At 43.3% G+C, this 26,319-nt stretch overlaps 1 protein-coding gene across 1 annotated transcript; it reads right to left on the bottom strand.

Moving 5' to 3' along the window:
• Positions 1-1,770: 1,770 nt before the first annotated feature.
• DSG2 (desmoglein 2) lies at positions 1,771-25,862 on the bottom strand. The gene is made up of 15 exons (XM_074576901.1): positions 25,670-25,862; positions 19,571-19,606; positions 18,653-18,787; positions 17,247-17,405; positions 16,805-16,949; positions 15,758-15,918; positions 14,789-14,923; positions 14,458-14,643; positions 13,273-13,532; positions 12,299-12,441; positions 11,398-11,625; positions 9,849-10,079; positions 8,695-8,819; positions 7,165-7,530; positions 1,771-5,016 (listed from the first exon to the last, which is right to left on the bottom strand). Exons 1-15 carry the CDS (start codon positions 25,712-25,714, stop codon positions 3,994-3,996), a joined length of 3,378 nt encoding a protein of 1,125 aa, XP_074433002.1. The 5' UTR covers positions 25,715-25,862; the 3' UTR covers positions 1,771-3,993.
• Between the last annotated feature and the right edge of the window lie 457 nt (positions 25,863-26,319).

Raw genomic sequence — 26,319 nt, 5'->3', positions numbered from 1 at the left:
TCTCCCTTGACATCAAGCCACTCCTGGATCATGCCAAGAGCCCTTCCAGTCCGGTATTCCATCACCAGCAGTCACCATAAGGGGATGCCTAGGAAAGAGGGTCTTCCCACCAGGACTCTCGCCTATCGGCTTTTTCCAGCGCAGGAAGACATTTCTGTGTATTCAGTAACCCTCAATGGCTTCCTTTTCCATGCACTTGTGCCTTGAATGTGCACAAACTCTGTCATTCACGGCAGCTTTTGTAACGGAGCATGTGCTTCAGCTGCAGGTGCAGACTGTGGGGGCAGGAGATGGGACATCCCAGGCTGTGAGAGGAGTGGATTCATGTCCCTCAAGGAACCGCCAAAAATCCTCAGTCCTTGGATTGATCCTCAGCTCTGCCCCCCACCACCCCCAGCAACGACACACGGCCCAGTGCCGGCCCCACCACCGGGCTCCAGCCGAGGTTGGTGTGGGCAGGGTTGGATATGCGTGCTTGGAAGCTGCTGTCCTTCAGCCACCTCCGTGCACGGCCTCTGGGCCGAAGCCTAACCAGGCCCAGGTGGACAGGAGCCATTTTGCCTGCTGTGCCAACAGAACCAGATCCCATAGAGGGGCCTGCCCTCTGCAGCTCGGGGTGCGCGATGCACACTGGGCACCTTCAGGACCTCAGGCACCGAGGGGCTCACCTTCCAAGCTTGTGTGCTTCAAGATGGGCTCACAAATGGCACCTGACTGGCACCGAGTCCCCAGGGGCCCTGTTCAGCCCAGCCTCACGTCCTCACACGCAAAAGGAGTTTGACACCAATATTTCCCCCCTTCCCGATTTTCAGCTAAGTTGGTTCAGATGGAGGAACGCATCTGAAAGCCTGCAGGGTGCCAGGCAGAGGGCAGCTTTCCTACCCACAAGGCAGGAAGAACAGATGGTTGTCACTACCTTTGGAGCTTAAAGGCCACCAGGAGGGAGAAGGGGCCAGTAGAGGAGACAGCCAGAGCCACCAGCTCCACTACCACAGGGCAAGTAGAGGGAGTGATGCATTTTTGGGATGCCTCAAGGCCATAAACACTTACCATCACTCTCCTGGGGAGAGCAGCTGATTCACTTAACTTTTTAAAAACTGGTTTACTGCTGATAACCCCAACAAGCTTTAAGCCTTTGATGGTGGATGAGATGGTCAAATTCCCAGGAAAGAATGGAGCCTGGAAGAGATTGTCCTGTCTAGCAAAGTCTAGCTAGGCTCCAAGTATGTGCCAAGGCACGATGGAGGAAATAAATACTTTCTGGTGGGTGCCCAGGACAGGCGCTCCGCTCGCCCTTCTGCTGGGGATGGCTGCACCCGTGTTGTGGCATGCTAGTTCATACTTTTGGAGTCTTGACATACTCAGCGAGGATTCACAGGAAACATAAATCACACAAAAGCAGCACGGATACAGTCCCTGCCATGCTGGTATTTCAGGAAAATGCGCTTTGTTATTTTTAGATAAGAAAATGACAAACTTTTACTTTTGAAGTCAGAATGATAAGTGTCTAGGGCTAGTCCCTGTGTCAGGGTTATCTAGTGGTCAGATGCTAACCAGGCGTTTCCATTAGTTTGGGTCTGCACATTCCACCCACCAGCCCCCATTATTTACAAAACACAGCTCCATTAGAAGCTACATATTTAATCCGATGGCTGTTCTGCCAGCATTAGCACATGCTGATAGCATCTGAAGTCTTGATATAAGACTAGGCCAAATAATGGAGATATTCACTCTTAACGAATCTATTCAAATAGACTCTTCCGAGCACTAGCAAATCTGTGATAAAAGTTGTATATAAACAATGCACGGGGAAGTCAGGATGTCTTTGACACAGTCCTGACTCTTACATCCTCTTCTGGGTCTCAGTTTTAACAACTATAAAACTGAGACAGTATTTTATGCCCTGTGGTTTGTAATGAGCTCCAGAAGCGTGGAGAGGATGCTGTTGTCTTGCATCAAGTTTTTACAAAATTTAGTGTGCTTAACCAACACTCCGAATTCACATTTTTTTCAGAATCTTTAAGTCAGCAGGACACCAACTTTTATTACACCTGTATCTTTCAGATATTCCCTCAGGCTGTTTGGGAAATCCCAAACCTCATTCTACCTTTAAGTTTTTTATTTGCAGTAGGAAAATCAGTGTTTTCACCAGAGTAGCTGTGAAAAATGAAGAATAAAAAAACCCAAAAAAGAGTAGAGTTCTTTATTTTAAGATTGCATAAAACAACAGAAATACTCCATTAAAAGGTCAGAAATAAGTTCACTCCCTCTTACTGCATGCTTGCTTAAAAGTAAATACATGTACTTTAAAAATGAAGTTTAAGAGAGAAATAACCAACAGGTCCAAGCAAGTGAGTAGTTTGATTTGCTTGGTAGTACTCCTCCACTCAATGTAAGGACCCATCTGTCAAGATGCACCCTACTGAGCATAGCCATAGCACCTACTTTTTCTTTATGTTTTTGAATCAACTTTTACATCCTTATGACTCAAATCAAATACACTGAAAACATGTCTAGTCAAAGGCAAAACGTATCAGTGGAAAAATGTAACATTGCAGCTGCAGGAAAACTCCAAGAGAGATGGAGACAACCAGAAAGCTCTGCAGGTGCATTGGCTTTGCATTCACTTATAACCAGCTTGCTAAAAAATACAGTACCGATACCTCGTCTAAAATACGTCCTTCTACCCTGAAAAAAAAAGAGGAGTGCATGGCAGTTTTTACTCTATAAAATTAACTTTAAAATATTTCAAACTGCATACAAATAAATATTTACATATGCGTATCTACATGGTGCCAAACAGTGCAGTACTGTCTTCTGCTATTACCACATAAATTTCATGGAAAGAAAAGTAATTTTAAGTGTTGCTCAAGTACAGGTAGCTTTCTCTTGTCTTGTTAAGAGCTAAGGAAAGCTGCCATTATAGGGCAGCACACAGCCCACCCAGGCTCTGGTACTGCAGCCTGCAGAACCTCACACACACCCCAGGCTGCTTTTCTGTGCTTGTATCTGTGAGTTCACAGACACAACTGAAATCACTTAGTTAACTGCACTTGTAAATCAGATCCTACAAATGTCTAAGGGCCATAAACCTCGCTAGCAAAGCCACTGACTGAATCTCTGGCTCTACAGCTAAGGTGAGTTTCGCCTGTTTCTCATACATTATTAAAGGACCAATGAGGAGCCAGTGAAAAATCTATATGATGCAAATGCTTACTTGGTCATGTCAGCCTAGACCCACACCAAGTAATGGAATTGTTACATCAAGGTACCAAACAAAATTGCGGTCCTCAGCTTTTTTGCTGCTTGCTCTCTTTAACCCCTGTGCTAACGTGCAAGTATCGATTGCTTAAGGTACAAACACTGATAACCCGAAATTGTGACATCCCTCCAGGAGATCAACACACTGCTGCCCTGAGGATGTACTGGCTCTGGTGGCTTGGGCTTCTCAGACAGGAGATTTCTTATCAATTCACCAAGGTGCAGAGATCTGCAGCTCAGAGGAGTTGCCCTGGCCCACAAATAATAGACGGCAAACATGCCATGAGAAACTGATGCCCCTTATGGGGGACTTCAGCAGACACACTGAGCAGCTCTTCAGAAAACTGAACTTGTGCTTTGTATGCTACTATCCATCACTACATTTTAATATTTTTTTTTCTGCTTTCCCATAATTATGCAGCTGTGCTTATGTGGTATTATTACACTAACTGAATAATAAAAAGCAATTACAAAAACAGCAAACAAGGAACAAAAATGAATGTATTTCCCCCCAGCTTTCCACTTCAAAAGCATCGCTGCCAATGTTATGTAAGAACTGCAGCAGACTTCCTTACTCACTCCGTGGTCACAATACATATTTATAAAAACTACCACAAGCGAGTCCATGTCATTCTGAAAGCTCCAGCAAGTTCATGTCTCAAGAACAAGCCCGAGGCGAGACACATGCAGACGCAAGGGTGCCAGACACAGTCACCCCTGCAAGGAGCCAGGCTATGAGCAAGTGTACTGCACCGTGCTGTACTTGGTGACCCTGGAAGACTTGCTCAGTGTGGTGCTGGCAGGAGGCGGCCCCTCTAAGATGGAGCCTGCCTGGTTAAGCACGGAGTCTGCGATCAACACATGCTCTTGCCTTCTCGAGCCGGCACTCGCTGCCTGTTCGGCTCTGCTCTGCATCCCCGAGGCTGTCACCACCCTTTCGTTCACCACCATGTTGTGCCCCTCTGCCAAAGTGGGGGAGCTGAGAGAGCCCTGCTCTGCAGCAGGCACAAGCACTCTCTCCCGCTCCCTCACCACGACGTACTGGGAGTCGGGGAGATCCTGAACCATCAGGGCTCCTGCTCCAGTGCCCTCCGACTTCACCATCCTCTCCGTAACCACCACGTTACTTCTGTGTGGCAAATCGGGGACTTCCACCATCCCCTGCAAGCTTGACGCAGGTGCCAGCACTCTCTCTGTCACCACTATGTTCTCCTTAAACTGGGGGTCTAGAAAGACAGCTGTCGAGCAGGCAGGAGCCCCCGCTGAGTAAGATGTTTCTGTCATGGTGAAATTAGTCTCTGCACGGGCTGTGGGAAGGTGCTGGGTGTCACGCTGCCCAGAGTGGGATGCAAAGGTTGTTTCCGTGATCACCTCCTTGGACATAGTGGCTTCTCCTGCGCCACCACCCACGTGCACCGTTGAGGTGGGCTGGAAGCAGCTGCCCGAGGCAAAGGCTTGTTCCGAGCTGGAAACATTTTGCTCATCTAAGAACCGCGACTTTGCTTCATTAAGACCAAAACCCAATTCATTTCTGGAGCTACTGTCTTTCATGCTGATGTGTCTCCCTATGCATATTTCTGCTAGAGTCTTAAATTTGTCTCCTAAATCATCAAGAAAGTGGTCGTCAAGATCACCCTCAATAAAGCTGCAGCAGCCGATGGAGCCGTGGGGAGAGCCTGACTCTCCCTGGGAATAAACCAGGAGACAGTCGTTTGCAGCTTGGGCTTCATCTTCACCCGCAAAAGAGACAGCTTTCTACAGACAGAAAACAAAAAAAGCAAGCAACATTTCATTAATGTCAGCTCTAAACTTAATGAATCTGAAAATAAGGAACACTTGGTCAAAAAGGTCAAAATGAAAAAAAAAAAAAAACCTTAACTGAACCCACAGAAACCATCAACTAACCAAGGGCAGTACCTAAAAGTGCTTTTTGCTTTTTTGAATTTAGTCTGAACTCGACAGCACACTTGATGAGAAGAAAAACATGAAATTAAATTGAAAACGCTGACTACTATCACCCCCTGCTACTACTCCTACCAGGAACTGTGCCATTTGTGATACTGCTTCATCCTTACAATCAGATTGCTTTTATTTTGGGGTTCAACTGAATGGCCTTCAACTGTAACTAGGCATTTGTGGGAGAGTGCCAAAACCATGCCCGAGAGTACCCTAACATTTAAACATACGTTTAATGAGTACATGCTGACATGTCATCACCTGCCGCAGCCCTTTTCACTAGCATAACCTGCAGGATCACACCCAAGGAGCCCAACAGCAAACAAATCACCAAGTTAAACGGCTTGATAAGTATGGGAACATAGTCCAGTATATAAATTTTTAGGCTGTATGCAGGCCGCTTTGCAACAAGGAGGGCTCACGGCATCTGACTACTGTGCTTCCGGGACCAGCTCAGTTTGAAAGCAGCACCTGCAATGGAGTTGCTGCCAGTGCCAGCACAAGTATCTGTGTACATGCTTGTACCAGCTCCAGTTCCAGCAGTGAAGACAGACGAATCCTCTGGGCCTGCTGAACCAGCTTTACCCAATACGGTTGATGGCTTGTGCTCAGAACCACTTTTCTGCCACATTTGAAGTTCTGGAGCGCTTATTAGCTCAGGCAGCTGTGTAGTGTGGTATATATCCAGACCCAAATTGACTCTGTATGTTTATCTGCATTTGATCCTGGAAGTAGGCACATTACCTGAAATGCTTCTACAAAAATTAGCACACATCTGAAACTATGTTGTTTGGTTACTTGTCTGTGTTGGGTTTTTTTGTTTGTTTGTTTGTTTTCCCTTCCTATAATCTGAGATAGTCTGGCCTCTCAGAAGTTGCAAAGGTTACTCTAGTATGACTTTACAAAGCCCTCCTGCAGGACTTCAGCAGGCAGCTATGCTTAAAGTATGTCTTTAATATTAGGAAGCGCAAAGAGCAGAAGGACAGTAGAATTGCTACTGTTACATCTGTTCACACAGAAGAGCAGTAGTTAAAGTACTCAGGAGACATACAAGTGTCTTAAGCTCAAATCCTTCCCTGGCCTGCGGTGGTGATTCAAAGCTGTACAGCTACTCCCCTGCAGAACCCCATCATCTGCCAGCTGTAGGGCGTGAAGATGTTTTATTTGTACGGGTAATGGACAATCCGTAACTCTCTGCCATATGGAAGTGAAAATTCCGCTATAAGGAGCTCACCAGCATACAGACTAATGATGTGCATTATGCAAAGAGGAATAGCTGCAATGGGTAGGAATAGCTTATTAGTCAATGGTTAGGTCAGCAAAAAAAAAAAAAAAAAAATCAGAAAGGGGATTGCAACATGTGCCTCACACTTCTGATAAGCAGCTCTTTACCCAGGCTATTGGGCGAAGAGACAAGTCCAGCACCGCTTATTTCATCAGCTACTTTGAAAATGCAGACCCACCCTCTACCGTTTGACATCTATGGCTTATCTTTCACAAACCTGCTCCATCACAAAGTCTGTAGCTGTGACTCATGATGAGTCATAGGTACCTCCCTTCAGGCCAGTTTAATGTGCTTAAATCCCTGAGATTTATATCACGCAGTCTTTCTCATGGCTCCTTCCTGGGCAAGTGGCTCCCTGGTCATTGCTGAATATTCTGGATCCCATTCCCAAGTACCTCCTTCGAGAGAAGGGTCTCATTGTGGGAGACCTTGTAAGCACCCAGTGGTACAAGACTGAGCATTGTGATGCTCTAAGTCCTACACATGAGCCTAATCCAAAAATCCTTAATGCCCTCAACTCCACATGCACACAACACTGGCCATTGTATCAGGACTGCTCATATATACGCATCTGCCCATCTGTGTTTGTAGTAACATGAATAGCATTTCACAACGCTAAGTGTAAATATCAAAATACTGTTATTCGCGGGTCATATGCTTACATCATTGAAGTAGTCTCTTAAAAACTCTTCATTCATGGCTCCTGCTGCTCCCACCGCGACTCCTCCTCCAGCCACCACTGTCTTGCCTTCTACACCCGCCATGCCTCCAGCCACTCCAGCTGCCATGGCTCCATATTCAGCACCAGAAAGGAGATGTCTTTGCTCTTCCCACCTTTCCCTGCTAATCGTGTTGCGATGCTCTCCTACGTGAGAGGCCAAGCTGCCTCCTCCTGCCGCAGTTTCCTCTCCACTCATTCCTGCTGCTGCTGCTGCTGCTGTTGCCGCTCCTGCTGCTGCTGCTCCTGCTCCACTGGTTGCTCCTCTCAAGTTCCCCAATGCAGTGGATGGGATGAGGCTTAGCACCGGCTACATGAATAACACAAATTACGATGTGACATGAAAGCTGCGCTGTCTAGCACACTGAACTCACCAAACCAGCAGCGGGGCTGGGTGGGACCTGGGAGTGTGCTGTCTTATGACTTGTTTGAATTCGCACTTAATACATGTTGCTGCAAACAGCCTCCTGAAACAGGGTGCAGCTTCCACAACTGTGTTCCCAAGGAGGATCATGGAAATGTTTCTATAGATCATTGTTTTCTTGAAGCTGAACGGGTTGGGACAAAGCAGGGGGAAAAAAAAAAAAAACACCACCAAAAAAACCCCAAACCACTACCAAAAAAAAGGGCTTGCAAAACTCCAGGGAGCTCAGCTATTCCAAGACAGACTCTGTCCAGCTTTCCCCAGACACAAAGTTGGCGAGTGTGCACTGCCTGCTGCTTCTATGGTGCTGCCTGGCCCTTTCTTCTTTTCTAACAGTCTGGCTTCCCTGTTAATTGTCTTTTATCAAGAATTTGGTGTAAGCATTGGCCCTATATCAAAGTCTTTTACCTTACTTCCGTTTCCTTGTTATTATGCAAAAGCATGCCAGTGTGATGCCCTTTTTTTTTTAAAAAAAAAAAAAAAAAACCAAAACCCTGGGTTTTGTAGCATAACAAGAAAAGGCAAACTTGTCTTCACATTCACTGTTTCCCCTACAGATTTGCAATTTTTTCTGCTTTAAAAAAAAAAAAAAGAAAAAAAAAGAATTTACTTTCAGGCAGCAAACACACAGGGAAGTAATTTAAAATGCAACCTAAAACTTTAAACTAGAAGCTAAACTTTATAATCTATTATGTTGCTGCTTTACCATGCTCCCAAAGGGGCACAGAACATTCCAGGCTTGCAAATGCTTCACTCTTTACAGCATCAATGCTTTCCCCACACTCCTATCTCCTACTCAGATAGCATCAACATTTGCTTGATTTCTTCCCCTTACTTTGGGACTTAAAACATGATGGCTGGTGTTTCTAGAGCTGCAGGTGGAATTCACCTTCCATTAATCCTTCACTGAGCCTCACAGGGTTAATTTTAATTAATGTTTGTGTGTTGTTTCACAGCCCTGAAACACCAGCCGTAATGTGGAACAGATGCCAAGTGCCCAACTGAACACTTGGATAGAAAGGAAAAGTGAATGCTATTAGGGATACATGCCTTCTCCTCGGGAGCTGCCCCTTCGCTGTTCCACTGACGCAACATCGCTTCGCTGTAGTCTGGTATCGCAGCAAATCCCTTCGCTCCTGAGCCGCAGGGACACAGCAGCAGTAACAGCGGAAGAACTACAGGGAAGTATAAGTTTGCCATTAACTATATGATGATTAGTGTCAAAGCATGCTAACAGCCAGTATCCAAGTGTGGTCAGCTCTCATATCGAAATGTATCTTTAGTGACCTAGTGATCAGCATAAGAGTTGATAAAGACTGAATACACTCCCAAATATTCAAGGTATTTCCTAGAAACATAGGCCAGGATGGTTTCCTAGACAGTGAACTGACAATTAACCTGTCAGGGCCTCAATCCTGCAGATGACCATGCATATACCACATATATAGGTACACTTCTATCAAAGATCTCATATATCAAAACCAAGCCCTAAATATCACCATACCACCTCAGCATTTCCAACCCTTCCTGTTCTTTTACTACTAGGTAACGACATGGCATCATGTAAATTCCACCTCACCACTCCTGTGACATGTCTAGAGCGTTGCCTGGGGAACTCAAAACAATACAGTTTCAGGAACAGAGTGTATTCACGTGGCATGAACTTTGTAGCTAGACTGCTACTAGTACAAGCAATAAACTATTGCTATTTAAATGCAGCACTGGCACACATGGCCATGCCCTGACTACAACCATTCTTCTCTTATTTTCAAGTTTCTATTTTGTCTTACCAAAGAACAACGTCATGTGCTGCTCAGAGCAAGGCACCAAGACCTGGGTCTGCAGTGAGGGAGAAGAGCGTGGAGACCGTGCTGCGGTTTGAGTGGGAGGAGTTAGGGTTCACATGGGGAGGCGTGGGAAGGACCGAAAGGATTCCTTACCACTTCCCCACCTGTTATTTACAGCGCCATAAACAAATATTAAAGTTGTGCGTATTAATTTTAAAATGCACAGCTTGAAATCCTTTGAGGGTGAAATGCTAATGTTACCAAAACTAGTTGGGGATCTGCCATGACTTCACACAGACCACGAGTTTACACAGAATATATCAGGATGATAAAACCTGGGAACCGGACTGTTTCTTTCCTGATGCCTTGCAGACCATAGTTACTGTGCTTCTGAGATAATATGAAACAATTACTTACGCAGCAAAAGTAAAAATGCCAAGATGATCAGTGCAACTGCTCCTGGTCCCAGACCCACTGAGTTAGCGCCGGTAATTTTCTCTCTGCATACACCGTCATCCGCACACTTACAAACAGTCAGTTGCAGAGACTGTGGCTGAGCACAGCTGAACCCTTGGTAATCCTTTATTAGGATGGGAACTTCAGTTCTGCCCAGCTTCAGGTTTTGTGGTACCAGCTGTACACTGGTGCCTGAGGCAGAAGCGGGAGGTTAAAGAAAAAGAAGAGACAAACATGAAATGAGTGGAGATAAAGTTGACTCCTGTAAACTAAGGGAAATTAAAACTTCACAGGCTCCCAACAAGCCCCCTCCAGTTAAATCCAGCCAATGCAATGGAATTAAGTTTAATTACCTGCTGCTGCAGCATTACTTTTATCAATTAATTCATGCTGGTAACAAAGCAGCCATGCTCACTTGCAGCCTCAGATAACCATGAAGAGTTTCACACCAGCAGAGACTTATCATGGAAGACAGCCCAATCACCTATATAACATTAACCTTCATGTCATCCAGATAGCCAAAGGCCAAATTCACCATCTTCAGTCTTTAGGAGATTAATCTGTTGTAGACCACAGGCAGAGACTGAGGAGCCAACATACCACCTGCTCCTGTGGCCATGTCATGTCAAGGACAAAGCTAGGCAAGAGATGCTCAGATGACATTTCCAGCTGGGGAAGGCCACCCTATTTGGAAAAGCTGTGATCTCTACAATTACTGCTAGTCTAGCTGCAAGCAGGGCAAGGAAAACTAAGAAGATTCCTTCTTGGTCCTAATCCTGGCCATTAGGAAGACTCTGCTGAACGCTTTGCTGCAGGATGACGGAGGACAGAATATTTTGTCTGAGAAGAAAAAAAGTGTTTACTGGTGCCTTCAATCTACCAGATCTACCTTCAATCTAATGCCTCTACCAGAAGCATTTCCTTCAAGCACTTCCCCAGCTTATATGAACAGAAACATAAGAAGATAATGCTCATCTCATTTTTAAATACTCATTAAAATTATTTATGATTTCTGACCTATTTTTGTTCCTACTGTGCCGGACAATCTTAGACAGGCTACACTGAATTTCCCCTCTTCAAGGTCCGCTGTGCAGACAGATTTATTTATTTATTTATTTGTAAATTAGAGCAACTGAAGCCAATAACACAACCGCATCTCCAAGCTCAGTTTTAACAAAAAGCATCCTCCATTACTGCATGCTTGTTGTGGGAAGATGAGAATGGCTTGATCCCAGCATTACCCATGGAATCCTGGTCACCACATACAGGTCATCAAGCTAGGAAAAGATGGTACAACTGAGGGAAAGCGACAGGCTCCAGAAGACACGACTATGCTTTTACAGCCATTAGAGAGAAGGGAGCAGAATGTGAGTGATGTGTCTTCATGCCTGACTCCATATATATGAGTTTTTTGGTCTGGATCAGCCAAACTGTCAGTTTGACTGAAATCAACAAATTACAGCACTAGGACTCCAAAGAACTGAAAGTAATTAAAAACATATTTTCTTACCATTTCTGGATGCAATCATCCATTTTTTCGCTGTTCCTTCTGGCTCATCAATAACAGTAAAGCTGAAGGGATCACTGTTTGGGTAACCATCCAGATCATTGGCTGTAATATCAACTAATTTTGCATCTGAACACACAGTCTGCACAGGGTTCACAATAACTGGGCAGTTATCATTCTCATCTTTAACTTGAATAACGACTGTGCCAGTGACCGTTTTCTTAGGAAAATCTAAGATTTTAAAACATGACAAGTTAAATTAATTTGAAAAATGAAAAAATTTTGTCTTAAAATAAAAAAACTTAATGTTTTCCAAAACACAAACATTGCTGAAATAAGTTAAAAGAGCTCTCCTTGGAGCTTATGAAAGCAGTATTTCATTCCTAATGTTAATAAACGTATTAACAAAGTTCTTCTGAAGGCAAGCTGGTTTACTATTTTAACTTAAAAAAATAACATTTCCTGTGTATGGTTACACAGTAACACATACACAGATTATAAAAGGAGAATTCTAATTGGATAGACAAGAAGTTCAAGGAGTCTTTCTTGCTTAGCATTCAAGAAAACTCAGGATTCTGAAGTCTGTCAATTAGCATACTGAGATACTGGCAATTTCCACCTTGATAAGGGATGCTCACATCAGACTTGGTCTTTGCAAAACCTTTACAAAAACTTCACCTCCATCTAGTCAAAGAAGAGAAACGGGCACCTTGGGAACCCATTCCAAGGTTCATCCTATTTCAATGAGTTGCCTGCGTCTCTCCTCCAAATACAGAGCCTATGGGAAACGGCACTAACTTTTAGGCAGTTAAAGACAGGGAGGTTATACCAACTATAGCTGCAGGAAGGCAGACTAAACCCTAAACAAACCAATTAGCATGAAAACAAAACCCTCTCAACTTACCAGTAGTTACGCCCAACATGGTGATAGTGTAGGTACCGTTTACTACGTGAGCCGATTCGTAATCGAGGTTTTTGGCAAGTCGGATTTCACCTGTGACTGAGTCTATTGTGATCCAGTTTGCTGGGTCTCTTCCTTTCACATATCTGATTAAAATTACATATCAAGACGTACACACTTATAATGAGGAAAACAACCATTAGCAGAAAAAGCAGCTTGACAGTATGTTTACTCTTCATTTAAAGCAGAGGCCAAATCCCTAGGTCTGACGCTCCTGCCATTGGAAGTGGTTTCAGCTATAAACCTAGCATTATAAACCCAACCTGAATGTTCAAACTTGCTTTTCCCTCTAGAGCCAGGACTGAGGGGTGAAGCATTATTAAAAACAGACTTGGGGAGCTAGACTGGAGCAGGAGAGGGAGCTGTGATGCCAGTCATCGTCCTCTTCCCCTCCATCCCTGCTCCCAGCCAAAGCTGAGCAGCAGCCACACAGGAAAGACTGTATTACAGGTGTCGGGGAGAGGGGTCCACCACTGGGTATGGACCTCTGTTGGTATGCACCATTTGTAAAAGCCACGGTGGTGGATCAACAACATTTTAGCTGAAGAGCTAGGATTCAAAAGCTAAACACACATACGCACATGCAGACGTTATCTACTTTACACCCTTTCTGTCCAATTGATAGATGTTTCTGCAGATGATGAAGTCAGACGAGTAAGTCTACTCTCAAAAGTAGACAGGCATGACAGTGTGCAAGCAGAGACAATGTCAGCACAAACACTCACGTCTCGCCGCATATGACCAAACAAGTAGGATTTGCAAGTCTGCTATTTTCTGCATAATAGAATATTGGAGATGATGAGGTTGTTTTAGGTGTGAACTATGTGCCTCTGAGTATTTCAGTTCAGTATACACATTTTTACAGTAAGATGTGATTTCTGACTTATTCAGTTATGATGTTATAAAAAGATTCTTACATAATGCGCTCTGCTGTTTTTCCAGTGTCTTCATCATAGGCTTGATACTGTCCAATAACCTGTTTTATCTGCAGTTTCTCACTTGCTTCAATAATTTTTGTGCCTCCGGGGAATACAGGACCTTCCCGCACATTAATCACTTTAATTTTGATTGGAATTGTTTGTGCTTTATAACTGTATTTAATTGACTTGTGGAACTCTGCTTTGTTTGTAACAACAATGCCCAAGTTTAGGCTTTGCATTTGTTCATAATCCAGTTCCTAGAGTAATTAAAAAAAAAAAACCACTCAAAATTTGACAGAATCTGTATCTAGAGAATATTCATAGAGTTAATATTTAAATAATACTGTAGCATCCTTATTTAAATAATAAGGATGCTCCAGTGCAAAGAAGAACTGTTGGTTAACATGTTACTCTCAACACATAATGCTTCAATACTTTAAGAGTAAGGAAGATTACTCTTCTTATTTTTAATGGATGGCACCATATATATGTCTTCATAGTACTGAATTTAAACTAATTTAAGGTAGGTGGCAATCAGCCCTACCCATATATTCTGCCTTTACTTTTAGTGAATCAGTGCTCAGTATTACTTGGCCCAATTTTATTTTAAGACCAATTCATTTACTTAATAATGCTTATCAATTTTTTACAGTTATCAGTTTTCAGATAAGGAAACCAAAGCAAGAGAAAAAAAAAAAGATACTTAGGGCACTATGCATCATCAGTTCTTGTGGACTAAAGGAGAGTGACATTCATAAGATAGGAATCTCAATTTATGGAAATATTTTTACAGTTTTGAAATAGTCTGTAGCCCATGGCTCATGGAGTAGGTGTTGCCTGCAATGTTATCTGTGGCCATGGGAAATAAAGAAATTTAAACTGAGACCAGCAAGGAGAGCAAAAATATGGGAAAGTTTGCAGCAAATATGTTAACACTGTTGCCCAATGACAAGGAAAGTCTGGGGACTTCTGCCCCACTAGATATATTTGAGATCACACAGAATGTAAATGTCAAACCTGGACAAAGTTATTTTGCACAGAATTATTGAATACACCAAAGGAAAAGTGTCCACCATATAAATTTACAGTTTACATACTGATGAATATAAATAATTTGTATGTCAACTTAAAAGGCATAAATTATTCTAATATTTTAAAAAGGACTCTAAATAATATACTAACCTTCACAAGAGTCAAAATGCCTTCATTTGTTTGGTTATCTGTTACTATACGAAAAAACCCATCTTCATTACCAGAAACAAATGAAAAGTTTGCCAGCCAGTTATCAGAAAACTGTTCATCTTTGTCAAACACTTTTATTCGCAGAATTTCCACATTTGCTCTGTTTTCTTCAATGCTTCCTTCAAACTGCAATCAAAAAATACCCTTCTTTAAAAAGATATCATGATTTACCTCATTTCACCAGTGCAAGAAAGTTTGCACAACCTTGTATTAAGCAAAAGAATACTGGCAGGTGTAGGAATATGCCAAATATTGTGATAAATGTACTTACTGAACTGCTTTCAACCACCGGCAGATTGTCATTGACATCCAAAATCTTGATTTCTAAAGAACATGTTGCAGCATTCCCACCTAATTCACCATCACGGTCTTTTGCTTCCACCACCAATGAATAACTACTTTGTGTCTGTCATGGTAAGAAAAAATGTTTAAACTGGGCTAAATTTTCTTTCTTTGCTGTATTATCTCTATTACATTTTGGTAATCCCTCTTGTGGTCAATTATAACTTCTCTTCTCTTTAGCTAGTAGTAAATTTCACACACAGCTACCTTGACTGGCTCTGAGTAGAACCGAGGCTTTGAAAAGGATTTGGGACTTTTGCATCTCCCTGACAGAGTTAGACTGTACTTACATGGCAAATCAAAAACTTTCAGTGGCCATAAACAGGGAACAGGACCAGCAACACCTGCATGTCAGGACAGGGCTAGAGGCAGAGGTGTTGCCCTCAGCCACAGAGCTAACATCCAGATCACCATCTGCTGGCCAGGGAAAATTCATGCAAGCACAGGTAAAGTTGCTAGTAATCCGTGGCTTTCAAAGCTGTTTCACGGCAGCACCCACCCTAACTTTTTGCACTGTGATTTGCGCAGCAGGCTACAAAAATCTAGATGCAGTCAGCAGCTTCGCAGATGGTGATCTGGGCTGCCTTTGCCACATGCTCTCCAACACAGAGAAATGATCCCTCACTTCATGTAACTGCTGCCCTGGCTGCATGGGAGGGACTGAAAGCAACAGCTGGTGCTGTGCTAGAAAGGTGACAGGGGGAACACAGCCTTGATCCCACCACACCCCGCTCCCTCAGTTCCTGAAAAACACACATCAACCAGACAAGGCTTTAATCCTAAGGGAGGGGAAGGAAGAGGGCGAGCTCTCCAGCACCGCAGGTAGAGCTGAAAGTGACACAACCAGCATCAGAAGACCACTGTTAACAGATAAAAAACAGGAGGGTTTTTTTTTTACCTCTCTGTCAAGGTTTATTTTTGCTACTCGAACCTCGCCAGTACCCTTATCCATACTGAATGCAGCACTAGGGCTCTGGGAAACGATCCTGAAAGCAATTTTGGAATTTAGGTTATTTGGCTCATCTGCATCTGTTGCATTTATCCTCATTACAATTGTACCTGGAAAAAAGCAAACAAAATATAGTATGTTTACACTGCCACGCACTGCCAGGTATTTTTACTGCATGTAATGTCACAAACTAAGAGACTGTTGTCAGATGCACTGCACAATTTTTTGATGCTCTTGTGTTTTTTTTTTTTAATGAACAGAGCTGAATAAGAACTCCTAAGATCCAACTACTTGTTAACAGTATATCCTCTAGCAAACAAAAAGATTGTATCTGCACACCTGTAACTCATAGAATTCAATGCACCAGAATCACAGAGCAGGCTGAATTCGCTCAAAAATTCTGACAGAAAACTAAGTATCATACAGAGAAGAAAGAAAAAGTTTTTGAACAACAAGCTGCATTTCCCTTGCAACATTATTCCAAAGGGAGCACTACTAACTCCTCTACTTGAGCGTTATTAAAATAATTGCTCTGTATTGACGCCCTCCAACAGCTTCACTCAAAATCCATGGTGGTCCTCATGGTGCAACCCCCTTATAACTCACGGCACAGGATTTTGTCCTCTGGAAAGGGGTGTACCTGAGCACCCAGTGCCCAAGTTTGAACATTAGCTGGAATTCAGGCAAAGAAGCCATTAACCATATGGCTGCTACTGACTTGAAAGAGAGCTGAAGGAACTCAATACCTCAACTGAAGCAGATGGTCAGTAAGTTCCATAGAGGAAGTGTTGTCCTCTGTTGCCTTTATGTGGCTGCTTTCCCTTCATCACACCACACAACTTAGCCCTGAATAAAAATTTGCATTCACACATGGGTAACCTGGCCTATGCAAGCAAGAGAATGCTGCATATATGCTCCTGCAAAGAGTATATTCACTTGTGCCCTCGCACGTGTGGGGAAAAGCTAAATGAAAAAAAAAATTAAAAATAATGTTACCTGTTTCACTTAATTCTTCAATTGAACCAACAAAAACTTCATGTGAAAACACCGGAGAATTGTCATTTATATCCACAATTTTAATTGGGAGGTCTATTGGTTCTTCCACTTTTGCTCCAGACTTATCTAGTGCATGACCTCTGAGCTGAAATAATACAGAGAGAAACAACAAGCAAATACAATAAGTGACTGTAATATATATATAAATGCATATGCAAAATAGAAATATACAGAAATATAAATAATAAATTAACAAAATATAAGATATTTATAAGCACATATAATATACATAAAACATATATAATAGACTTATAAATATAAGCATACATACACACACCAATACCCAGAAACTGGATTAAAACTAATTGAGGCAAACACATTTGAACAAAATAAAAAATGGATAGGAGGGCACCTATAAGGAAAAAGTTATGATTCAACTTACAAGTAGCATTGGAGTCTTTTCTCTGTCAACCCTTCCTGTTATGTTCAGGTCTCCAGTCCTTCCATTGATAACAAATAATCCATAAGGGGGTTCTGTTACTCCTTGACCAGATATAGTATAAGTTACCACTACCCCTGCAGCTTCAAGATCAGAATGTATCTAGCAGGAATATAACAGATTGAATAGCGTTTGGTAAATAAAACCACATTTTAAAAATGCATAGAAAATATTTTTGCTATTTTTGTAATTAACAAACAAAAAGAAATATTAAAAGTATTTTCCCGCACTCCTTTGAGCATGGAGATGTTGACAGGAATGCAGGAAAACCTGCATGTTCTGTTTGAGGATCTGCTGCAGGGAGGTAAGTAACACAACGGGCAGTGCAACAGTTGGGATCTGTGGAGCGGAGAGGTCCGTGGGAGAAGAAAATTGGGAATGCTTGGAGGAAGACAGTGGGATAGGATACAAATGCAAGGAAAGGCTGGAGAACCACTGCGACAAGGTGAAAAGCTGGAGTGAGGGAAGAAGAAGGAAACTGGCTGATCAAACACACGGGGGTAAATAAAACGCGGAGAAAGACCAAGGGGTGGGGGGGTGGGGGGAGAGAGTCTGGAACGAGTTGAGTGGGAGAGGTTGAAGTTAATTGAGTAAAGCCTGGAAATAAAATATGACAACTTTTTAAGGGAGATTAGACCTAAGCAAGCGAGTGTGACCAGGACTGAGGAAGTGACAAGGTGCAGGAAAAAAGGTCAGACCTGGAGAGGAACAGGTAGAAGAGGCTGCATAGACTAGAAATCATACCCTTCCTCTGCTGTCAGCAAATATGTGAAACATCTGGAAAAACACATGTGTTACGCCAACATCACCAGACGGTAACAGCCTGCTATCATCTACAATTACTTTATAGGCTGAAGTGACAGGTGTGGTGAATTCAGGTTTCAACACCAGTGCTGAACCAAATGCATGTAATTCTTGCACAAAGGATAGCACCTTGGTTATTTTTAGCTCTGTTTCCTAAAAAAAGTAGGCATACATAATCATGCTTCATGTACACCCTTCTGCCCAATCACCACCAGCGGTTTTGGGACCCGCTTGCCAAGTTCAACCACAGCTGCCTAGGGGTGGTGGAGTGAAAAAACTCAAAGATACTGCATTCACAACAATTTTATGAAAACTGGTGGCTGGGTAAAGGTGAAAGACTGAGGCAAATCAGTCTGCAAGAGCAACCCATCTGCTGAAGGAAGGAAACAGAAGGATATCTGTTTCTTCAATCTTCAACCGACATTCAACAGCCCTTTAAAATTCAAGAAATGTTTGTGCATGCATTTAGGGCAGCCACATCCTTATTTTACATTTTCATCTCTATTTTAATGTGAATTCTGTATTTTTCTCTTGTCTGGGCTTACTCTAGCGATTGGATTCTTATAGGAATTATCCTCCTCTTCCCGTATGAAAGCTGGAGGGACCGTCCATTCTCGCTTCTGCCTGAACAGGCTGTTGGGGTGAGCCAGCACACCACTCCTGCCATTTCGATTATAAACCTGTGAAAAAAGAAGGCTGGATGTCAGCACTATATTTAGCCATTTCATATGTACGCTATATTGCTGTTGTAGACCAGACTTCTGCATCACTTCTGCTCTTTCAGTAGCTAGTAACTTTGGAATCATGGAGCAGTGTTAACTTTCCAAGCCACAATCTAAGAGCTATACATTCCTCAAGCTGTTTGAAGAGGAAAACTACACCAGTCTTTTCATCAAGACAGTAAGACAGCACCACTATTTTTGCCATGTTACCCTGTTAGCCATCCCACCAACACTGCCTCATACTCAACCTTCTCTCTGAAACTCAACACATGAAGCAGGAGGCCTCTAATCAACCCATCCACTGTCTCTACCATTCTTGCTCAACCACCCCTTGTTCTCGCTCTGCATGAGACCCTTCATCCTTCTGTCCGGCTTGGTCCCTACTGTGTCTCCTGGCTTCTAGCTTAACATCTGGAAATGTTTCCACAATTAACATCTCCCATAAAATAGCAGTTGATTTCATTCACAGAGAGTTAAAAAAAAAACCAACAAAACATATCTACAAGATTAATATTTTAGAAGAAGTTTCTCAAAGTTGAGCATCACTCAGTTTGATGGATGTAGGAATCTATTCACTTCATCTTTCATTTCATTATTCATTACTCAGCTTTCACGTTTCAGAAAACGGTAAAACAAGGTATTTATCCACTGATGTAAAGCACGCCTTTGACACTTGCTCTTTGCTCAGAGAACCCTTCTTCAGGCACTGATAAAGAAAAGTTGTTTTACATTATTTCCTACCTTCACGTAGAGTCCATTTCCATAATTCAAACAGATCTGCAATGGAATTTACGATAATCATTATTAATTTTCTGTCACTTCAGCAGTACTAAAATCTAACTGACATAACCTTCCCCATAAGAACAGCAAAGACATAAGGAAGAGGGCATCTGACCTCTATCAATTAATATTTACTGTTTACCCATAACAGCTTCTGAAAAATTTACCCATAACCATTCACATAAAAGATACACACTATAATTATATAGTTTTGCAATTTTCTCCCAGCAGGAAACAGATAATAAGCAATTAATCATTTTTTCCCCAATATATGATGACTTTATTGTCATTTTTAAACAACCATTTTTTAGTGCTGAATAATGCTTCAGTATTCCGAAACAATAGGATTTTTCCATTGATTGAAGGTAAGTCTCGGTTGCCAGCAGCATCCTGGAGAAGCTCCCCCTTCTGGCTAAATCATGCATTATACAGGCTGTGGTGGGTTACCAACCACAACACGAGAATAAAAAAGGTTAAATAACGTTTAAAAGCAAGGACTATTCAAAACATCTGCTGAAGTGTACAGGGCAGAAGCAGCTCTTTACTTAGCGCCTTGCTGGGAGGATAAATGGCATACATGCATACCTTACTTACAAAAGGCTGAGACACATGCATGCCAACAAGCAAACCATGCTTGCTCTGACAAAACCTTACATGCCAACATCCAGCATTGGGACTGCCCACCTCTTCATGCACCAGCATAGCCCGGGACAGCTACACATGCCCTTAAACACCTCAGTTAGGTGCCTCATCCCAGCTGGAAGCAACTGGAGCCTCAGCCAAATTACCAGAGACCCTGTGTTCACACCCACTCTCCAGGCACCAAAGACTCCGCAGGTAACAAAAACCCTCAAACAGTGCAACAACGTACGCATTGGGAAAAAAACAGTAACAAGAAGTAGGTTATTACAACATGTGAAACCAACAAATAGAGCTTTTGAGCTTTGTATAGGCAGAGAAGAGAATACTTTTATTGTTCTCAGAACTATTACATCTACCTACCTGTTGCATCTTAAGTGATTTTTTTTTTTTTTTTTTTTTTTAATACACCAATGCCTAAGGGAAAGCAGGCACAGAAAAGGTGATTTCCTACTGAAATAAATCAGGGAGTATTTCTTTATATGCTCTTTGACTCTCTTCTAGACTGCTGACTGGGCTCTCCCTATTCATACCTCTGACTCAGCCTTGATTGCTGTATCGATGACAGCTTTTTTTTTTTTTAAAAAAGAAAAAAAAGATGTTATCTCTTTCCCACACAATACAACAATGAGGTGGACGATGTTGAGCAATGCAGCAGACTGCTGTTTCGACTTGCACAACAAAACTGTCTTTCAAATGGCAATTTTTGAAATGTATATATTCTGAAGACAAAAATCAGCAAGCACTAAATTCCCTAATGGACATGCGTTGTGAGGGCTACAGGATCTTACACCTTAGACCAAGTTGTTTTCATGAAGATTCTTAATTTTATTTATTAGTTAGATGGATTTTTAAAATTTATTTTTATGATTAATGAGATTGTACCAGCAAGAGTGGCAGGGGAATTTTGGTTTTCCAACAACAGTCAAGGTTTTCCAACAGAAGCTGCAACCCTTTTGGAAGGTGAATAGCTGTCAAGATGCCATCGTGAACATCCTTGTTTGTTATTACTGGTAAACTGAAGGGAAAGTGTTTCTGTCTCAATACTGAATGGAACTAAGAGGCACAAGGTCAGAAGTTTCCTTGTATTGGAAACCTGACAACCGCAGTATAAACAAAAGCATCTGAAGTTCAAGAATAAGCAGGTCTGTCACTGAGATGCATATCAAGAAGGTGGAGAAAATTACATCAGTCATTAAGATAAAGAAAAGTAAAAATCTTTTTGTTTGCTTAGTAGCAAAGCAGCCTCAAAACACTGTTTTATTGCTAAAACAATAAAAAATATTTCTGCTTTTGTATTTTTCAATCTATAGTCTACAGGGAATCCCTTAAGGGACTTCTAAGATATCTACAAAAGGTGTTGAAGAATGCCATTTTATTTATGAGATGCATAAATAGGTATGGAACAAATATATAAAGGGATCCTGCACTTCACTGGAAATTTGTAAAGGATCCAAATATTTTAGAAAGGAGAAAAGCAGTTTTCTATGATTTTTTCTTCAAGAAAAAGTGAAAAATCACATATCCAAAAGGTGTTGAGTTCTTAATTCCACCCACCCCCCCCGCCTTTTTTTTTTAGTATCCTAGAGCTGCCTTCTATTAAACAGCTTAATAAGAGTAGGAAAGCCCTGCCTGTCATTTGATGTGGCTCATGGCCTTGGCACAAAACCCAGACATTTACTGATGACATCTGTTGATGACACAGAGCTGAGAAGGCATTTTCAGAAGATAACTGTATGGTTACAGAAAATGAGGTGGAAAATCTGAGGCCTGAAGTAATAGAAATGGAATGAAAGACTACAGAAAAGTAGCAGGAGTAGGCAAGAGGGCAGGGGAAAGAAGGGAGTGACTGCCATGTATAGGGAGCACAAGGCTGCTCTTGCCCAAGTCCATGTTCATGTGGATCAGGAAGCGACTAAAGGACCTTGCACCTCCTGTGAGTCAGTTTGCTGTCCAAGATGACAGACAAGTGAAGATCTTCCACAGTTAGAGAAGCAGGCTGAAGGGACCATCCAAGGTTATCCAACAGTTCATCTCCCAGCCCTGGGGCAGGATGAGCTGCTCCTACGTGCTTCCTGACAACTGTTTAACCTGTTCTTAAAAATGAGTGATGGAGGTCCCACAGCCTCGCTAGCTAACCTAAGGTGGTGCCTAGATAGGCTTACAGATGGGAAGTCTTTGATAATTTTTATCCTCATTTTATCATCCTAATTTTTAGCTCTTTGCAAGTTGATCATATTGCTGTTTGGATAAGATTCAGTTTCAGATTAAGGCGTGCAAATTTACGTGTCTAAATGAATGCTAAGTGCCTAAACTTCCGTTATAATCAACAGAAATATAGCCAATACAGACAAAGACATCAGAGAACAGTTCAACTTGCCGCAAAGCCAGCTCACATCTATTTCTCTCTGGGCTCCACTGACTGTAGCTACGTCTAGTTTGTAAACCCAATACGAGAGGATCTGCAGAGCAAAGCAGTCGTTGCTGAGAACCCAGCGCTACACAACCCACGCTTTGTGGTTTTTCAGAATAGAATTAGCCTGGTCCCGCAGACCAAACACCCATGAGCAGACGGATGCATCTCCCAATGCAGTTTCACCCAGGAGGGATCAGATTCACACACTCTGGAGATTTGCTTCGAAAGCACAATTTGATCCAACCAAATAGGTGCACTCTGCATCCACTGCATCTCCACTTACCGTAACAGAAACTCAAACACCTGTATTGAGATCTCTTAACCTCAAACCAAATCTCCCTCTTTGCCATGCTGATAATGCTCTCATCGTACAGTGGAATTCCCTTTTCTTCACAATTATCCTTCATACATCTGAAAACTTACCCTGCATCTTACCCACTTTCTTTTCTCAGTTCCCAGTTCTGAAAGCTCACTTCGAGAATCATAAAAAAGGATTTCCTGAATTTAGACAGCATTTTTTGCTTTCCTCTAGTATCTCCTGGGTGGATTCACTTTATTCTGAAGTATGGTGTCCCAAGTAATACACCCCTTTAATTCAATAGGATTAAATAGATTTAATTCAATACTAGATCTTATTTATTTCTCACCTGCCTGCTTTCATATCTCACCATAGTGCTGGTTTTTCCTGCCTTTTTTGAAACAATATTAAGTTACTGAATCAATGAACAGATGCTTATAAATATTTTTACCGTATTTCAGCATGTTACTGGCAATGGAAGCTAGGCTGCTTTGAATTACCTCACCTGTGTTCTTTCTAAAACTAAGCATCATGTTTGGTTTTTTTTTTTTTTTAATTTAACTTGTTTCTATGAATTTTGAAAAGCAATTGCTACCAGCTCTCACATTACAATAGTGATCTAATGTATTTTGGACTGAATTTCAGTATACCCAGTTTGAGTCTGACATCTCAAACATCAAGGAAGTACAATGTGAGAAGACATTCAGAGAAAAATAAGTTTTGTTACTCGCGTGGTAAGATTCATGCATCTCTGTCGACTCTTCTTTCACTCAAATGTAGGAAGTGTTTTAAGACTTCCTCTTTTGAAGATGTGATGTCCACCCCCTTCAGAAATGACCGAGAAACCTCCCAAGCTAATAATCCTCACCAGCCGTGCCCGCCTGGCAGGCCCACGGCTCTGGGTGTGTGTCCTGGACACACGCCCACGTCGAGCCCAACCCCACAGGTGCACTACCATCCGGCATGCCTGGACATCCCTGGAAAAGGGTTGGAGGCAGGGACATAGGGAAAGCTGCTGTGACCTCTGCCAGGTACCCAGGGATGACCATACAGGGATGCAGCCCGCAGGCAGGGAGCGAGTGCATACAATCAAGAGGTACTTCCAGGAAAAACAGGGAGAGGAAGAACTTATAGTTCTCGATGCTTCCAAGGTAGAAGACACCTTGGGAAAACACTACTTTTAGACTGGTTTTGTTTTTCAGTAGTTTCTTAAAGTTTTTAAGTTATTAGTGCCATTCTTACATGTCATAAGATATAAATGACCCTAATCTGATGCTCTCAAACAAGCAACTACACTTCCTGCCACATGAATGGCTTTGTCCAGATAGGGGAAAAAACCCAAACCAAAACCCTAAAGAGACAAAAAAAGGCAAAACCCAGCAGTGCCTCTCTCTCTTCTGACAGTAACCAACTATAAAGCAGCTTCACTTGCTCTAATATTCTATCTGACGAGGCATTTAGGAACTGAACTGAGTTAATAGACCATACCCTACCCCAGCTTTAGCTGAGACTAAGAAAAACAATTTTCCTCTTTTCTTCACACAAAACCAACAGCATGCTGAGCCAGTGCAAGCCCACCAAAACAGACAGCAGCGTGGCTTCAGCTATTACAGAAAGAATTGGTGAAAACTTTTGTACAAGTAGCACTCTGCGTGTTTTATATTGCTCTTTTGGGCAAAACAAGGATAAAACATTTTCCAACTAAACCATAACTCCCAGCTTGCTCCAAAGAACAGGGTTAACCGTTGCTGGCTGATTTATGGCCACCCACAAGTAAAAGTTCTCAGGCAACAGGTCACCAGTCAACAAACCTGATTTTGCAGGATCTAAAGCTTGGGGACCAAGGTGACAATTGACAGCACCTGCCAGCCTGACCCTGCAACAAGCCATTCCTGAACCCTGTCCGGCTCCTTGGCAGCTCCCCTGCGCAGCCCATGGCCTGGCCTCCACCCTTGCCTTTGTCTGGGCGGCGGCAGCGGCAGCCACCCGGCTTCCGCAGGCATTTTGCCAGCCTGGAAAGGTGAAAAGCTAAAGAGCAACACCGCAGATATGAAGGAGAGCTTCCTGTAAAACCTCTCGAAACGGCTAGAAAGCATCGGTCCAAATCAAACAAACCTGGCACTCTGGTCTCGGTTTGTCTTGGAATACTCCATGCTTTTAAGTCTGGAATGGTATTTCATAGGGTGGAAGGTCTTAAAGGTTGAATGTAAAAAAGGTTGAGTAAAAAAAGAGTGAGGGCAGGGAAAGAGAAAGCCTGGAGTGTTGTGGATTGTTGAGAATTTGGTATCACTTCTCTATGGCAATATGGATCTCCATTGAATCATACTTTACAATCCACGCTCCCTCCTGGCACTATTCCTTCGAAAAGGTAATACAATTCATTAATACAGATAATATGTTGAACACGAAGCCGGCAGCAATGTGAACCCCACCCATTCGAGATACCGTTCTTACCGGGTTTTTCTCCCTCCACCCGCTTTCAGGCGGCAGACGGCGATTGCTTTTACCTGTTTTCCAAGGAAAGGGAGAACCCCCGTCCCCAGCCAGGGGCAGCCGGCGGCGGGTGGGCAGCCCAGCCCCGACGGGGACCGCTCTCCTCCGCGGGGCTCATCCGCGGCTCCCTCAGCTCTCCTCGGCCGAGCAGCGCCTTCCCCCCGACACCCGGTACCGGGAGACCCTCCCCCCCTCAGTCGGGGCCCGGACTCACCAGCAGCACCAGCAGCCGCCCCGCCGCGGTGGGGCCCCTCGACATGGCCGCCGTCTCAACCGGGGTCACCTCCTCGGGCCTCCCGCCGGGAGAAATGGAGGCGGCCCGCCGAGAGGGGGAAAAGTAGCCGCGGGTGGGTGGAGTGTGGCGGGCGGGGAGCCGCGCCGGGAAGGGAAGGGGCAGGTGGCGGCTGGCCCGCCCTGGCCCTGGCCCGGCCCGGCCCGGCCCAGCCCAGCCCAGCCCAGCCCGCGGCTGGGAGTCCCGGCCACCGCCCCGCCGAGCCCCGCCCGCGGGAGCCCGCCGAGGGCCCGTCGGGCGCCCACCGCCGCCATTTCACCCAGAGCTTTCAAAGTTTGGTTTTTATTCCCCTCTTCCCCGCTCCGGAAAGCGAGCTGGAACGTGTAGGAGGCGTGCAAAGCTACTGCCACAACAAAACGATTAATTTACAGATTGATGGGGGGGGGGGGGGGGAATACAGTCTCGAAGGGAAAATAGAATTGTGAGTTATTTTACCCTAACTTTCCCCGTAATCTTTTTAAGGCGCTCCGAGCCATATCCTTCCTGCCGTTATCTGGCAGAGATGTCTCCTGGATACACCTGATTAATTGATGCTTACGAAGGCATAACTGATTCTTCACGATGGCGAAACA

This window comes from Larus michahellis, chromosome 2, assembly GCF_964199755.1.
Source record: "Larus michahellis chromosome 2, bLarMic1.1, whole genome shotgun sequence".
NCBI lineage: Eukaryota > Metazoa > Chordata > Aves > Charadriiformes > Laridae > Larus > Larus michahellis.
The sequence above is the reverse complement of the archived record's forward strand: the minus strand, read 5'-3'. Positions and strand labels throughout refer to the sequence as shown.